The sequence below is a fragment of the Alosa pseudoharengus genome, unplaced genomic scaffold (genome assembly GCF_046254945.1).
Source record: "Alosa pseudoharengus isolate Yale_2024_CS ecotype anadromous, Long Island Sound unplaced genomic scaffold, YU_APseudo_1.1 YU_APseudo_1.1_scf_12, whole genome shotgun sequence".
In the NCBI taxonomy this organism is placed as follows: domain Eukaryota; kingdom Metazoa; phylum Chordata; class Actinopteri; order Clupeiformes; family Clupeidae; genus Alosa; species Alosa pseudoharengus.
The window spans coordinates 19,039,436-19,056,946 of record NW_027468587.1 but is presented as its reverse complement, the minus strand read 5'-3'; the positions used below and the strand labels follow the sequence as shown (position 1 = coordinate 19,056,946).

The 17,511-nt window shown below is 40.8% G+C and overlaps 2 protein-coding genes across 3 annotated transcripts; both read right to left on the bottom strand.

The window, feature by feature from the left end:
* Positions 1-22: 22 nt before the first annotated feature.
* LOC143119101 (ras-related and estrogen-regulated growth inhibitor-like protein) lies at positions 23-2,093 on the bottom strand. The gene is made up of 4 exons (XM_076280362.1): positions 1,568-2,093; positions 1,384-1,437; positions 1,207-1,283; positions 23-1,116 (listed from the first exon to the last, which is right to left on the bottom strand). Exons 1-4 carry the CDS (start codon positions 1,674-1,676, stop codon positions 703-705), a joined length of 654 nt encoding a protein of 217 aa, XP_076136477.1. The 5' UTR covers positions 1,677-2,093; the 3' UTR covers positions 23-702.
* A 133-nt stretch (positions 2,094-2,226) lies between these two features.
* On the bottom strand, positions 2,227-17,410 carry trim33l (tripartite motif containing 33, like). Of its 2 annotated transcripts, XM_076280361.1 has the most exons (18): positions 17,325-17,392; positions 16,690-17,054; positions 16,446-16,543; positions 16,168-16,306; positions 15,570-15,687; positions 14,230-14,346; positions 13,772-13,886; positions 13,266-13,409; positions 12,973-13,084; positions 11,015-12,885; positions 8,613-8,915; positions 8,434-8,509; positions 8,095-8,228; positions 6,459-6,631; positions 5,970-6,075; positions 5,306-5,374; positions 5,054-5,188; positions 2,227-2,644 (listed from the first exon to the last, which is right to left on the bottom strand). In XM_076280361.1, the coding sequence occupies exons 2-18, from the start codon at positions 16,919-16,921 to the stop codon at positions 2,423-2,425; spliced, it is 4,164 nt and encodes a 1,387-aa protein (XP_076136476.1). In that variant the 5' UTR covers positions 16,922-17,054; positions 17,325-17,392; the 3' UTR covers positions 2,227-2,422. The 2 variants fall into 2 exon arrangements, with proteins under 2 accessions (XP_076136476.1, XP_076136475.1); XM_076280360.1 differs by having other exon boundaries at positions 16,690-17,410.
* Positions 17,411-17,511: the final 101 nt, after the last annotated feature.

Genomic DNA, 17,511 nt, shown 5'->3' with positions numbered 1-17,511 from the left:
CACTGATCCATTATTTCATGAGAAATAAAGAAATAGTGTTTATTACATTGAACACATTTGACACATATGCCACACAAGAATGCGTAGGTCTAGGCTACTTACATTTTGCTTTGTTGCAGGGTAGAGCACACTACTAAATTGACTAATATGAAGACATAACAGGAAGACAGAAATTCACTGCCAATCCTATCACAGTCATGTCCATTGTGTAGTACAAATGACATCCATAAGAAAACTCCTTATACAATCTTTATTCACAAAATGCTGATGCATAGCACCAATAGAGAAATCTGCCTTAGATTGACAGTAACCCAAATCATGATTTTAACACTTTCAGAAGTCCACCAGTCTTCAGATTTTCGCACAATGAATATCAGATGAGAGGCAAGTCGCCTCCACATGATAACATTTGGTGTGCTCAAAGCACAAGGCCTACCTTCCAGATAGGCTACTCATAATTATCAGCAGGGTTCCTGTCCCACACTGTAAATCGAAGGCTTTGCAGGTTCGTTTGTCACTTGACCATTTAACTTCCAACATACTTTTACCTTTTTGTAATCTTTCAGGGCTTGTCTGTCCCCCACCATCATGGCCAGCCCAAGCTTTCTTCGGCGACCGGCCTTTTTGCCGACCAACTGGGCCAATCTATTCTCTCTTTCTCTGTAGGCTACTAACGTTACTGATATAGGCCTAGGCTGGGATCTATTCGACTCGTTTCTTCCCAAACACGGCGGACACGGTCCTCACAATCCCCTTAATGCCAATAACACCTTTTTTGAGTGCCCTGGACTCTTTGATCAGTTCCAGCAGTTCGTGAAATACAAGCATCACACCATGGTAGGCCTCGGCAGCAGATATCTCGAAGAAACTGCAGTCTGCCGATAAGGCAAAGAGTCGACCCTCCTCACTTGAGACTGCTCGCTGGTGCTGAAGATCGCGTTTGTTTCCGACTATAATCATCGGCGCGCTGGCTGACATCTTTCTCGACTGTCTGATGAGCTGTACCTGTTGCCGTACCACGTCGAAACTTGCGCGGTCACAGATGCTGTAGACCAGAATCACTCCGTCAGCCCACTGGAGTTGTTTATCGCTGATAGACTCAGGTGTGACACAGTTCTGAGGAAAATAAAAGGCGAGAACCGGGTCAGCGCAACACCAAGGCAAATATGGGCTAGGCCTATAGGCTATGACTTCACGTCATCTTACCTGTGGATACAACGAATCCCATATGTTGAAAGATATTTCTCGGCCATCGATTTTGTCGATGTGACTGTATATTGACTCTGGGGAAAAAAGGGTAGGCCTATTAATGTACAGAATAGTTATAGGCTACATACAGATCCATCGACCAAAGTCTGCTTTATGGATAAAGTGGTTACTTACCAATATCTCCGTATTCACCAATAAATCTTCTTGTGAGAAACCGCACAGTGAGAGCTGTGGAGCAAAAAATATAGTGTCAATACAATTAACACCGGACGTCAAAAAGATATTGTGTAACAAGAATAGCCTATTCAACATAGCCTACATCTGTAGGCTATATCTTGCCTGACTTTAATATTCTCACCTGATTTCCCAACATTTTCTGCGCCAAGCAGCAGAACGTTGGCGCCATCCATTGCCTTGCTGCAGGGATTGGAGTTGCTTTTAACTTGGACAACCATTTGGCCGATCATAGAAAACCCTGCAGCTTCAGTGAATGTGCCGAGGATGGGTCACAGTTTATATAGTCAACACAAGACGGACTTTCTGTGGGTGGAGCTCAACTTGGCTGTGTGCTGTAGCCTTTTCATTGAATTGGCTACTTACAGTTCTGCAATTCATCGATGAGGCAGGCATGAATGCTTGTTTGAGATTGAAATAAAAACTCAAGAAATTGTGTGTCTGTCAGTTTAGTATTCATTTGGCTGACTTGACTTCCATCATCATGCAGGTAATCTAAACAATGTAGGCTAGGTCTACCTTTTTTAACCACATTCAAAACATTAAGGAAATATTAAATTGTCACGTTAAGTTCGAAATCAGTATTGATCTTTGAACAATTCGGGAATCAACTAGCCTAAATTAATCTTCAAAAATATTGCTGATGATGGGAAAAATGTAAACACATTTCTCAGTTCTTTCTCAAAGAAAATAAAATACAATATTGCTATGCTGGCGTCCTCTAGCGGTCAATGAAAAAGTAAACAGATTGCCATTTTCGCCTGACCCAGAAAAGACACGCACTTAAGCTATTCCGAACATTTATTAACAGGAGGATAGCGGTTTGATATAACAGAAGACGTCATTAAACTTCTCTCCGAAATAAGTAGGCATATACAATTTGCCATTCCAGGAACATCAATAAAAAGAGAACACAATAGAGCTTGCATGCGTGCAGGCTGAGAAAAACGATCAACAGTGATGTTGACTCAGTCTCTCTCTAGTCCAGGTGACGTTTTTTGATAACAGGTTCTGTGCAGTCCTCTGAGGAGTCATCTTCGGTTTCTGACGTCTCCTTTTTGATTGGTCCTCCCGTTTTGCCCAGATTCTGTTCCTTATTCACATTGGATCGTTTCAGAAGAGATGGATGGAGAGTGTTTCCAAAGACCTGGTTGACCCTCTTCTTAAAGGACTTCAGCATCCTCAGTGCATCCTCAGTCTCCTGTAAAATGGACAGGGATGAGATGGAATTTGGTTCAAAGTGGAATTAAAAAAAAAGATGTTGTCTTTCTGGACTATTTGGATTGGCTAATCAGGACATAAAGTAGGTGGAGTCAGACAAAATCAGTCAGACAAAATTAGTCTTTCACCTCATAGTTGCAGACTCTAAAATTACCCTTACTCCACACTGTTTCCCTTTTAGCATGTATTAAATTGAGTTCGGCACACTGAATAACCCACTGCCATGGCTTTTTCATGTTGTCAATTACCATACTTTTTAGCAGACGCTTTTCCCCAAAGCAACTTACATACAGTGGGGGAAATAAGTATTGAATGTGTCAAAAAAAAATTCAGTAAGTATACTTCCAGTGAAGCTATTCACATGGAATTTTCACCAGACATTAGTATTAAAGCAGGTAATCTACACATATATATAAAAAATCTAAACATCAAAGTCCATAAGTAGAGTTATGTGTAATAAAGTGGAATGACAAAAAAAATGAAAAAAATATTCAACAAGCTAAGAAAAAGCAGTGCACTAAGGCAAGGAACAAGCTGGAATCTGTAAGTAGTTAGAGAATAATTATCCCTCCTATCTGTGCAAATTAATATAAGCTTGGTTAGTACATTTATTGATGGGCTATAAAAAGGTTTTTCGTCAAGGTGTCACCCAAGAAACAGCTCATGATGGGTAAAAGCAAAGAGCTCTCCCAAGACCTTTGCAACCTTATTGTTGCCAAACATATCGATGGAAGTGGTTACAGATGCATTTCAAAACTTCAGAATCTTCCAGTAAGCAGCAAGGGGGCCATTATCTACAAGTGGAAGGAACATCACTGCATCATCAACTGCCATGCACAGGAGCTCCACGCAAGATTTCTGACAAGGGAGTCATAAGGATAGACAGAAGAGTACCTTAAAAGCCCAGGACCTCTCAGAGAAAGCTCCAGAAAGACTTGGAGGAAGCAGGTACAATTGTTACAGAGAAAAATTGTAGGTAATGCACTCCACGGCCATGGCCTCTATCCATGCCCGCATGACTCCATTACTGAGGAAAAACATGTCGAAGCTTGTTTAAAGTTTGTCACACAATATTTGGACAAGCCTATGAAATACTGAGAGGATGTAGTCTGGTCAGACGAGAGCAAAATGTAACTTTTTGAATGTCATACACATCATGTTTGGAGGAGAAATGGCACTGTACATCACCCTAAAAATACCATACCAACAGTGAGGTTTAGAGGTGGAGGCATCATGGTGTGGGGCTGTTTTTCCTCTCATGGCACTGCCAGACTTAAAGGGACACTTGGCAGTATTAGCTATATTTCCCCCTCTGCTGGAGAAATTGTGCATTGTGCTATTTCAAACTGTGGAAAAACGTAACGATAGAGCACATGGATTTGTTTACAAGCTAGCGAAACAGTTAGCATAAGTTCGGCAGAACAATGTGGATGTTACAAGGTAAGAAACATGATTTAAAACGAGTTTCTTGTTTCTCACTTCTCTTTTCTGGGACGGTAGTCTCAATGTTGCAAGGTTGGTTTTCTGCCTGGGGTCGCTAGGGGCAGCGGGGAAAGTCACCATTTTCACCGGAACAGGTCATTTAACCATCCAAATGATTTCTAAACGGGTTTATTACGTTGAAATAGTTGACAAGTTCCCCTTTTAATACAGTTAAAAGAATGAAGAATGTAGACATTTTTTCTGGGAGAATCTGGCCATCCACCAGGATGATTAGTTTCGTCATACAGGAAATGTCTTGAAGAAGGCATGTTCAATACTTTTTCCTGTGTCATTCCACATTATCACACATTCCACATTATTAGAGTTAATACTAATATCTGGTAAAAATAGCCAAATAGCCTCACTGGAAGTATACTTATTGATTTTTTTTTTTCACATGTTCACTTATATCCCCCGCTATATGTAATTTATATTATAAGGGCATTATGACATTGCAACTCTTTTCTGGCTACTGCACCCTAGCTTGACTCCTTAACCATTACACTGGCCCATCCATTTATTTATTTATTAAAGACAGGTGCAGTATACTGTTTGGTGGTTACTTGAGCCTAATATCCCCAAGTCCTTTCAGTTGACAAATCTGGCTTCTCCTGAGGTTTAACCAGTACTAATGTAGACAAGTCAATCTTAAGTCATAATTGTGATGGGAACTGGGAAAACCCATCACATGGTGGAATCAAAAATCCTTGATTTCTGCTCCGCTTCAACCCTCTCTGGTGAAATTTCACCAACTTAATGATTCTGATACCATCCTAGCAACATCCTGGATACCTTCCCCTAGCAATATCCTGGATACCATCCTAGCAACATCTTGGACACAATACATTCAATGTATAGTTTTGCCATCCTCAAAACATTGAAAAAGAAATCTTAAGGGAACCCAAACCTCAGCGTTGGACAGAGTGGATTCCAGAAACACCCAGACATCTGAAACCAGCTCAGATGGCGTGCGGTATGGAGGGGTCCGTCTCCTCAGCAGCCGTTCATGAATGAACTCAAAGTCTATAGACGACGCTGGATCCTTCAGTTTGAACGAAAATAGCATACAAATAAGTGTTGTTTATTTCACAGAGTAAGCCAATATGCGTAGTGCTGAAGTGCATGTGTGAGCTTAGATGTGCTGTATACGGTTGCCTACCTTGCATGAGTTATAAAGGACGCTGTTGTTCTTCTTGCACATAAGGGCGAGTAAGATGTGTTCACATCTCTGAAAGAAAAAACAACACACGTATTGCAACAGCAATACAGTTCAATTACAATTAGATGCTGGCATTGTTATGGAATTCCAAAATAACTATACATGGATCTGCAGATGGCCAGTGGTCATATGTAAACACATTCTATTTTTAATGTTACTATAAGCACAATCTAGCAGAATGAGGCCTGCCGCCTCTTCTGCTGCTGTGGGAGAAAATGCTAAACTATTCCTTAAATTTTAATTATTATGTATATGATTTGCAAACAGTGTATTCAATTTGGGAAGAACTGGTACTTCATCAGTATTTCAGTCTCTAACTATTACAAGATACATTTCTGTACATCCAACTTGCTCTCTCCATATATGGTTCTCTAATAAAAGATGATGCGACAGCCATTAGAATAGTGAGGGAATTCCCTGAGGCAGACAAGTGACTGTGATATGCATTGCCTATACATCTGTAGAGAATAGTGCTGATAGGAACGAGATGGAACTTATGGTCTGAGCACTGCGTTACGTTTACCGCTGCTGTTTCATTATTTCCAGTGTGATCCCCCACCTCACAGTAAAGACCAACTGATGAAAGCACATGTGTTCTTCCTACCCTCTGATCCACTGAGTTCAGCCAGAACTTCCTTTGTCTATCCTTCCTGAATGGGTCTGTTGAATCAGACAGGTCCTGACATATGGAGCACTTCCATTTGTAATTGCTAGGGTGAGAAAAGATACTGATCACGATCAAGAGGGTCCATTGCATAGAAAAAGTAAAATCATCTAGTAATAATAATAATAATAATAATAATAATAATAATAATAATAATAATTGAAATCAGACATGTACAAGGATGACAGTTCATCAAGATCAATCAATCAATTAATCCACCAATCAATCACAGCAAAATATCTCACAAAAGCCATTATGAAATGAAGCTGTTTAGGTTCAACCTTAAATGAGGTGAAACTGAGAAACATATCTGTCTGGCATCTAATTTAACTAGAATATTATGTGCTTAGCTGAAGTTATAAACTACTGTGCCCAAGTTGAGTTCTTCACAAAATATGGCTACTAACGGCAGAGTGAGCTCCCACTCACCAGACCCGGGTGGTGATTGGAGGAACATGGCAGTCTCTGTGAAAGCTCCTTTCACATATCACACACTGGAGGCTGGCTCTGTTTGCGCTGCACACCTGGCATTGGATGATGCTTTCCATAGAGTCAAGAGACAGAGGAGAGCTCTCCGAGCTCTCAGAGTCCATGAAGAGTTCCTGGATCACAGTTGGATGACAGAACTGGCATGTATTAATGATGTTAGGGTATTGTGTAAACTAGGTGCTGTCAACATTTAAATAATGGACATTTAAATGTAGATCGCAGAAGTTACTGTGGATTTAAGGAAAAATATGAAAGGAGGAAGAAATGTTAAAAGTGTATATTTATATATTTAACACATAGTTTTTGTAAAAGGACTTATACTGTAAATGGAAAGAAGTATATGCAAGGAAGCATATTAAATGCAAAACATGAAAAATTAACACCACAAAGCACTAAAAATGCTCTGGACCGAAGAAGACTTTTAGACCACAGGTCAGTAGCCACAAATCCACTATTGAACCAGGCCAAGACAAGGCAATATTCAAGCTTACAGATAATAATGGCTGGGGCTTCATGCTGCCAGAATCATTAAACCATGCCTTCCCCATTTTCATAGCCCCTCTGTTGTCCTAAATCCCGCCCACAAGGCCACCTGATGTTCACGTCATAGGGCATGTCCAAAAGCCTAGAATGCACTCTTGGTAGAGGGCATTTGCCGGATTTTACATCAGACAAAGCTATCCAAAAACCAACCGTTCACCCTATATCTGTACTTCGTTTTTAGTGATTTTCTAGGATGTATCAGGTGCATCTTTTTCACTCCAGATATCCCATAGTCCTTTGAGTATCGTTCCTTTGCGATTGGATAGAAGAAAGAAAAAAAAAAAACCCTTTGAGGCAACAAAGTTGTGTGAAGCTAGTCTGGCTGTCTAGTAAGCTTGTTTGAACAAAAATAGCAAGTTTAATCATTCAAAACAGTGTGTAAATGACATCATGCTTTGAGTTGAGGGTTAAAAATGAGTCCAACACATTCTCATCTATAGAGCATCATAGAAAGTAGTTATTAAGAAAGCACAACCAACTCATAATGAATGTAAGAAAATGTTTCTGTCGTGTCCCAATGTTTTCTTAACTACAGCCTCTGCTCATGCACAGGTGTGAATGAGTGGATGTTGTGGATGCAGTTGTGTCTAACCACCATTGAAATCTCTGTCTTTACACCCCTGCACTCAAAATGAATAAATGTACATTTAAAACGATATGATACTCAGTTAGCGGGTGTTCAGGTACACATATATCAGGTCAATCTTATCAAACTAATGTAGTTAAAACATTGACAACCATAAATATCCATGAACGACACCTCAACGACTCCTCTCGAGCTGTTGTTCCAACCAACAAACTGATCATATTTGCAATTGATCTTTGGAACTACCCTTTCTAGAAACACCAAATCCATGAATGATGGTTAACACAGTTGCGATGGAAGTTAGCAAACGACTCACTGAAACACTGATCACTTGCCATTATTAACAACCCAGACATACCAGGTGAAAACATAATTTTGCAAACTGAAATGTATAAAAGTCTACAATATTTGCTTATTCAAATGAACTTATATTACTGAGAGACATACCTCCACTTCAATCTCTGGCAGTGGGATAATTTCAAGAGATCCATCAGTGCCAACTCTGAACCGAGGAAGTGAAAGTCCAGTAGACGGCAACTTTATATCCAGTCGAATCAAATCAACTTGGCATCTTAACATCTCTGTTGATGAAAATCAAAGTTATCATTGGAAAAAAAATAGGTTATATGCTATAAAATATGCTTCTCAGTGACAAAAAATAATTAAGATTTAAAACCTATAGACAAAAAGCAAGACACTAATGGTTAGATAAGGAAGTCTTCATATGAAAGGAAGTCTTCATATGAATGCACTTTATAACAAACAGGTTCGCTGATATTAACTTACTCTCAGGAAGTGTGGAGTTCTTTATTTCAACTGTGTTTTCAGCCTTGTCAGATGTCACAGAATCGGTGTCACCAACCTGTCAATAAGAATAACAATATTTCACCGTCAGACATCTACTATTCCTGTGGTCTAGACAAATTAATTGAAGCCAAGTGAAATGGACAATTTCAGTTCCTTACAGGCACTGAATCTTCAGACTTTGTTCTTGACAAGGTCTGAGGATCTTCGGTCTTGACAATGTCTGTTTGAGGGGAATCCTGCCCCTCCTTCTCAAGAGGTGATACTCCTAATATTTCTCGGAAGCTTTGTGGAAGTCCATTAAGCCAGTTTGTATGTATGTTGTGATCGTCCTTGGTTAATTGAGGCAGAGTATCCCTCTGTTCTGATGGCTCCTCTAGGCACTGTGTCTTACTGGTGGTTTGCTGGATGGTCAAAGTTTGAGTGTCACTCTGAGGGTCTGGCAAACCAGTTGGGCTTGACACCTGAAAAAGATCACAATCGATTAAGTGTTTTCATGTCTGTTTTGCTGAAGTTGCTGTAAGTTAAACTGTGTCAATCACTCTACAAGCAGCCCCCTTCCACCACCACACAAGCTCTTACTCAGGCAGACTTGAGCTAAATAACTCCGGCGGGTGGCTACAATAGCAATGCAAAGACAATAGCAGATGAAGGCCCTCCAGCAATACGCTGCTTTCTTTTAACCATTATTTGTCATTGTTTCTTTATATGTAAAGCACATTGAATTGCCTTATGAAATGTGCTATATAGATGAGTTGTTGTGAACTTTTAATCAAATATGACTTGAATGGAGGATCAGGATCTCTACAAAAAAGGATGGTAGAATAACCAAGAAAATGATACTTAAAAAGTAGCAGTAGCACAGCATTTCTGAAGGACATTAAGAGTTTTGATATTGCGGTCTGGCTTGCTTCCGATGCTAAGTTAGCTTCTCGTTATCATAGTTTTATTTAAGTTACTGAGAATATCTTTATGAAGTGCCCAGTCAGTTGTATCAATTTGGTGTTTAATCCTAATGGATGCCTGTGCTTTCACAGCTAAATGTTCTCATAATTGGTTTACTGTTTATTTAACACTATTCACAACAGTTTCTGTATCAGACAAACATCTAAGCACTGAAATAAAAGTGTGGTAGTTCCTGTACAGATTCATTTTCATGTTGAAAACATTTGTTTATTTTACATGCAGCACAAACTCCGCTGCAGACAGAGGCTTTGGAGGCTGGGCTGGAGTGTAGTGGAGATACGGGGTGAACCTGGAAATAGTGCCTGTTCAAATTTTGAATCTAGGTCCACTCTTATCTCAATCTGATTCTGATTGATAGCCTCTTTAAACCTTCTGCGCATGAGGAATGCATGACATTTCTAAAGGACATCAAGAGCCCATTTCCAAATCACCAAAAACCCAGGATCCAATCACAATCACTTATCTGGCCTTGGGTGTACTTTAGACTTCTTCTTAAACAACAGTCTTTTGATAACATTAACAAAGTTTCACTTATAATTAATAACACACTGAAGCTATCCTACCAGAGTTATTCTATATATCGCCCTTTATCCCGATGTCTCTTTGTGTCGCTCTGTGTCTCATGCTGACTGAGCGAGGCCTGTTTGAAAAAAAAAACGAAGTTGGCCTTGCAGGTGCAAGATAAGGCGTGATCAAAGGCGGGCTCTACTCAAAAAAGCCAGTGAGAAAGAGCAAACGAGAGAACGATGTGTAACCCACTTACGGTGAAAAGTTGATACACTTGGCAGCAACAGTGCTGACTATCAAAGATAAGACCATCAATGATCCTTTCATAAAGCCACCTGTGGGTTTGGGGTAGTGACATAAATCTTGTGTAAAGTAAAAATATTGGTGTTCGACTATTGTTCGAGAGTGCCTTCTCGAGATACACTCTGGGTTTATTGCTGTTGGTATTGGTGCTAGCATCAATAAAACCATTTTTGCATTGAATTCTGCCTACTTGAAGACTCATCTTTACTTTAGCACAAGTTTTATCAGTGAATTTTTCTTGAAGTGGTGAGCTAAATTTTCTTTAAATTAAAAATTCTTAAAATGATCAACTGGCCTATTTGACGATTTTCTATGACACTTCCACTAAATGTAAGGGAAGCAGGCAATGTTGAGATTTTTAAATCTAGATTAAAAACATAACTTTTTACTTAACATTTTGGCCTGGACTCAAATTGATTGGTTGATTGATTTGTTTACAAGAAAGATGGGTATGCTGCACTTCTGAAGCAATTTGGTGAGAGTTGAACGCATCAATTTAAGTAACTAAGTCAATTAAGCCTTTTCAACCCCACTCTCAAATCTCGGTCTGGTGATTCCTACTGAATCAAAAATTATGATTTCTGTATGTCTAGCATGGCAGACCATCTTCTATGTTTATGGGTTAGAGGCAAACCAGTAGAATCAACCATTAAATATATTCCCTTACACAATAAATTCCTAATAGACTAAACTTTTTTTGCCTGTTGCCTGAAGTTCTCTTTTAGTGTAGAACTAAGCATATTAATATATGTAGAGGTAACCAACCCCTTAAGATTATTGCACTTACTGAAGCATTACTGCCACTGAGAGAGTGTTGGTTGGTCTCATCAGGCCCAGGAGAAGAATGGCATTCATGGAATTTCCACACTTTTGGTGGACGCCGTTTGAAGTTGTTGGTAGACTTTTTCTTGAGCATTGCGATTCTCTTTGCAATCAATTTCATTGTTCTCGGATCCTGAAGGCTCAAGGATTTATTAGAAGCGGTTTTGGAAGATTGGGGATTCTGGGTATCAGCAGAATGGACTTGAAGGATGTTGTACAATATAGGGTTAGAGAGGGCCGCCTTTCTGTGAGAGGCTTGTTGTAGTGGCTTTTGGTGAAAAGACATGGTTCTGGGTTGATCTAATGGAGATGCTGTCGGAGGAGACTGGGAATAATGGGCATCAACAGAAGAAACCTGTATTTGCTGGATCATTGCTGAGGGAGGTGGCTGAGATGTGTTGGACTGAATCTCAGAACGTCCTGACTGGGCTTTTCCTGAGTCTGTAGAAGCAGACAGGGGGGCTTGTGGTGGTGGTTTTGGGTGAGACGACAGAGGATTGTGTTGATCTAGTGAAGATACTGCTTGGTGAGACTGGGGATTGTGAGCATCAACAGAAACAACTTGTACTTGCTGGACCAATGCTGAAGGAGGAAGCTGAAATGTGTTGGGCTGAGACTGGGAATGACCTGACTGAGCTTTTCCTGTGTCTGCAGAAGTAGGCCGGATGGTTTGAGGATGCTTGGTGAGAGGTGGCCGCTGTAAAAGAGAAGACTGAGTACTGTGTTGATCTAATGGAGATACTGTTGGGTGAGCCAGTGAATGCTGGGGGTCTACAGAAGAAACCTGTACTTGCTGGACCACTGCTGAGGGAGGAGGCTGAAATGTGCTGGCCTGAGTATCAGCACGTCCTGACTGGGCTTTTCCTGAGTCTGTAGAAGCAGACAGGGCATTAAGGCTGGACTGAGTTTGGGCAGGAGCAGGCCGGATGAGTTGAACGTACCTGGCGGGAGAGGGCTGCTGTACTGATTTTGGGTGAGACGACAGAGGACTGTGTGATGCTGTCAGTTCAGGCTTACTCGTGTGAGATGGCCTAGTACTGTTTGCTGAGGAGTTAGCTGAGCCAGAGTGGACCTGCACTTGTGGTGCAGACTGTGGTTTTACTGATTTTTCTGTCACGTTGGCGATACTGAAGGGACCGCACAGGACCTGGGGAGGATTCGAGATTACAGGTGTAGAAAGAACAAGAAACGCAGTCTGACTCTGATGACTCTGTTGCTGGAAAGATGTAGAGGGCACATATAATGGTAATACAGCATTATGGTGCTGCAGGGCAGGTCTGTTAACATCGGGTTGAGCATGAGGCAAAGAGGACCGAGGGAGCTGAAGGCTATTTGACGAAGCAGACTGAGACTGAGGAGCATTAGATGGGGCAGATGTAGTCTGAAGCGTAGACTGAGCCGAATGACCAAGTGGGGCGCTCTTCGGCTGACTGTGATGAGAGTGGGGAACTGTAGGGGATTGACCGTGTAGAGCTGTCTGGGCAGAGGTGTCAGGAGACGTGGTGGATGTTGCGGTGTTAACAATGCAGACCTTGGGCCCAGTCTGGCCATGAGAGGAAGTAGACGACTGGGGAGAGTTAGATGAGCAAGCCGCAGACTGCGGGATTCCAAGTGGGGCGTTGTGAGACTGACTGTGATGAGAGGGAGAAGCCACTGGGGATCGACCGAGAAGAGTAGCCTCCTGAGTAGAGGAGTCAGGGGACGAGGAGGTGGACGAATCTGTGTTGATGATACAGTCCTTGGGGACATTCTGGAGATTTGGTACGGTCTGAAGAAGGGACTCGGACTGGTTGGACTGGTACCGTTCAAAGGGGACAAGTCTGAGTGAGATTCCTCCTGAGGGGGGCAAACCAGCACATTATAACTCACTGACCATTTCATGAAAACCTTATCAAAATGTGATTTAAATGAATTCAGCCTCACCAAAATTTTCCACTGAGGTCATGATTGACTGATTGACCTGGACATTCAGTTCAAGCATTGAACTAGGTGGATTTACACTCTGGAGCAGTAAATCCTTTATTTGACTTTCAATCTGTAGAGAGAAGAAGAAATGTTGACACAATTTAAATTAGAACTTATAATATATATATATATATATATATATATATATATATATATATATATATATATACCAAAGATTCTAAAGCGGAGCGCTTTAGAATCTTTGATACATACAACACAAAAGTCCAAGGCTGGTAGAAAATTACACTCACTCTGTTTTTAAGGAGTATTCCAGCATGGCCTTCTATGCTGAGAGTTTTTTCAATGAAAGATATAATGTAGTCCTGTCTCTTCTCTATTCTCCTCAGAGAGGTCTTTCGTTGGAACAGCTGTTTCTCCTCTCTCCCATACACTGCCTTCACACAAGCACAATCAACCACAACAAACAATCAGAAATATTGGGACTCAACAGACCTATTAGAGATTCTTATTAGACATGTATATTGATAATTATATAGCCTGAAGTGTTGCATTTGTGGGCCTATAGCAGTAACAGGGAGGCCACACCGGGTCCGCAACTCAAGCGTGCCGTTCACGTAGCATAAAAATAGTCATACGAGTCATTTTTATACACCACTATCACGTCTGGTGTAGCCAGTTCTGTTGATTATAGTGGAAGTGAATTGCCGGAACAGACACTACGCGGTCAGAGCTCTTCAGTTGCAGACCTGGTGTAGCCTCCCTGTAAGAATTTTTATTTGTATCAGCGCGTAATTACCGAAGCAGACTGAAAGAGGTCGAGCCCCTTTATTAACAAGGCTCGATGCATCTTTGACACCACCAGGGAAAGTTTTCTCTTGAGGCTAGTCTTCAGGTCAGCAATATTCCGTAGTCTAGGGGACAAATGTAGCCTTTAGAACATGAATGTACACTATGTTGTCATTATGCATGCAAACTCATAACCATCAAGGATGTATCTTGAGATGAATTGGCTCTGACTCTCTTGTGAGTTAAGCTATGCTCATACCAACAGCTACATCACCAAAGTATCAAGGAGTAATGGCACAAAACAAATAAATAAATCGATGGATGGATGGATGGATGGATTGATCGATAGAAAGACAGATAGATAGATACTTTATTAATCCTATTCATCAACTATGGTTGGTATAGTACAAGGTGTCCATGACAGACTTATATGAGCCATATTTTGTTTAAAATGAAACAATACAATACCTCTGATCCAAATCCAATTCACTCTGTTTGACTTGCTCCTTGTGCTTGGTCACTTGTCCCTGTAGTGACTGAAGCTTTTCACGTAAAGCAGATACTGCCTCAGTGATCATCTGATAGCTGTGAATGTGACAACTCTTCAATATAGTACAGATGGAGGAAACATTTTTACATTGGGTCAACAGTATGCTATTGCTATATTAAACATTACAAAACCCTACAACAATATGTTGTAAAATATGTCTGATTTTAATCTTGTCTAATCCCCAAGAAGAAAACGGTGTAGAATATTGGTGTTTTTCTTTTAAATATATTCTCTGTCTAAGACACAGAAACGACTGAGACAGAATGCTTAATGCTTTGTAAGCAGACAGAACACCAAATGGTGTACCTAAGTAATCCCCCCCCCCCGCAAATCAAATCTGCCCAGGAACGCCATATATACATTGGATTAACATAAGATTGGATCATACATATGGCTACATTGGATCAACTCGGTCAACTCGGTGTCTCCATCTGAAATTAAGGAGATGGTTTTTAATAGTGTTCTTCAACGGCAACCATGTAAACAATTGAACAGTCCTCCTAGTGCTGACAAGTGAGAAAATAACTGGTATTCTTGCCCTCAATTATGAGAAAAGACAGATGCGTCCACCGAGTCAACATCTTGCTTTAAGGCATAAAAACCATCTTCACCAAACAAACCTGATTTTAGACCTTTAAAGATACATAATATGCATATTGCCTAGAAGCCAGCTTTAATTTACACACCCCACACCACAAAATTTGAGTTTGGGAAATTTGGTCTGGAGTCACTCCATTGAGAAGTCTCTGTGCCCTAACCAGAGGCCAATCAAATAGTCTAGACAGGCTTTATACAATAATCGACAGAGGAGCGACAATATCCACGTCACCTGAGCACGCTTAAAAGACAAACAGAAAACAGTGAAGAAGGATGCATTTCTGCATACATATTTTGTTGCTCTGATTGGTTAGGTCTGTCCAATTGGGTGCAGACACATATTTCCCCCTATCGGTTGAAACACGCCCCATATTCAAATTCAAAAGACACGATAGCACACTAATATTTTGATAAGAATTAGAGTCTGGCTACACCAGACTAATACGTACATAAAACAGTGAACTACTGGTGTGGTTGATGTTGTGGTGGAAATGTGGCGATTACTACATGATTCATATACCTGTTTCCAAGAGATTCGGGACTATGCATACATTTAAATATCTTTAATCCCTTGAAAAACTAATTTTCAGCGGTGTACGGGATTCACATACTCTAACACTTTATAAGGTTTAATGCAACTGCATAAATCATTTCATCATACCTGTGATTTCTGTGGTCGACCAGCTGGCAGTTCCGACAAGTGAGCTGACTGCAGGTCACACAAAAGAATTTCAGAGGTTCTTCTCTATGAGCTGGACAGTACTGGGTAGGATGTGAACCTGTGGCAGACAAAAATGGAAAGACTTTACATGCACCTCTTAGGGCTGGTTGCCATATGGAGTAACCCTAGCCCAGGGGTGGCCAATTAGTCCAACATAAGGAAAACTCACATCACTCTAAAGAACCGCATATCAAAAAAGATGCCCACACTACAACAGCAACACTGACGTATAGGCCTACTTTTTCAATGCATCTCTTAGGTTTTACAGATTTCAGGTTTTCATTCCAGGGGGGTGATAATGTTATGAGCTAAAATCGTTAGTTTTTTCAGCTGTTTACAGTTGATTCCATTGTTGCGAAGCCTGCCTCCAGGCTCAACCGTCGTCCTACTATCAGTGTTATGGTTACCATTCATAAGCATTGATATGGAACGGCGATTAAACTTTTTTTACCAGATCTACTTCATAGGTGTAGTATATCACTTTTTAAACGACACCCTTTTCAACCTAGACGTAGATGGTATAAGTTATGATATTCACCTTCAGATAGCTCCTGTGCTACAATGGTGTGACTCCGGGTGAGTTTGACTCGGCTATGGGCTGACACACATTCAGAGCATAGGAATTCCCCACAGTCCTTACACCAGCCACTGATTCCAAGCTCCTCACATCCTCCACACTATGAAGAACCACCACAAAAGGAGGGGGCAAGAAAGATGGATTAGATTATCAAAGAGGGAGATGTGCAGGGCATGGGCCTGATTTACAGTCATTAAAGGTGACTGAAAGACAATAAATAGAAGGGGAACATCACTCACCTTAAAGACATCACTCTCTGACGAAGGGAGAGACTGCATAAAGAGAATATTTTCCGTGATTTCCGTGATGCCAAATAACTTCTTGCAGGAGGGACATTCTTCAGAGAAAGACAGAGGAAGACGGCGTCAGGTCAAGTTATCCTAAATGTTAACCCTGTGCGGCAATCACTCTTGTTCTCATCTAACATGCCATATCAATGTTGAATAGTTATAGCATGCCTATTCGTTTACTCAGTGTACCCACCTATGGATTTTCTGTTGTTCTCCTCCACATGCTGTTTTGACAGACATGTCCTGCAAGCAGAGTGTAAGCATGGAAAGAGTTGTGGTAACCGACTTTGGTGTAGTGGCGTATCGCAAACGCAACAGTTTTCCAACGAAGATGACGCTTTTCCCTCTGCCGCTGACGAAACGTCTTGTTCCACCGGACCCACATCAATGTCGTCCAACTTCTTTTGAATTTTGACGGCAGACATGATTTTGTTGCAGATTCAACGGCGTTTTCAGAGCCTGTCTTTTCTAATGCTGGAAGTCGCTGCGCGTGTCTCGCCTCTGGTTTGGATTTTAGATGTTCGAAGCATTAAATGGATTTGTTGGCTGTCTGCGCATCTTGAGGAAATCATAACAGACAGGAACTGAGTTCCAATAAGACCAACGTCGTCAAATGTATTTATTATAAATCTTTACCTCTGCATTTCCTATGTTATTTAGAACTAGTCCAGATTTATTGGCATTGTCCTGGTGCTACAGCTAGCTAACGTTAGTGCTACTTATCGTTACCAGCGATAACTTTCTCTGGGTGCTTACTCCTCAGTTAGCATTAGAAAATAGTCACTTGTATCAATTGTTATACTATTACATATATAGGTGCGTAAATACCTTGTTATAGTATGGTTGAAAGAAAAACAGTTTGAGATTAACGTTAGTACACTAAAGGTAGTCCCTTCCTCAAAAATTTTGGACGAATAACCTATGCGAAAAACGGTACCATAGACATAAGAAACGCCCATTTCGACCGGAAATATCCCTTTGATTGACATGAATATTGAGCAACCTCATGCGGTTA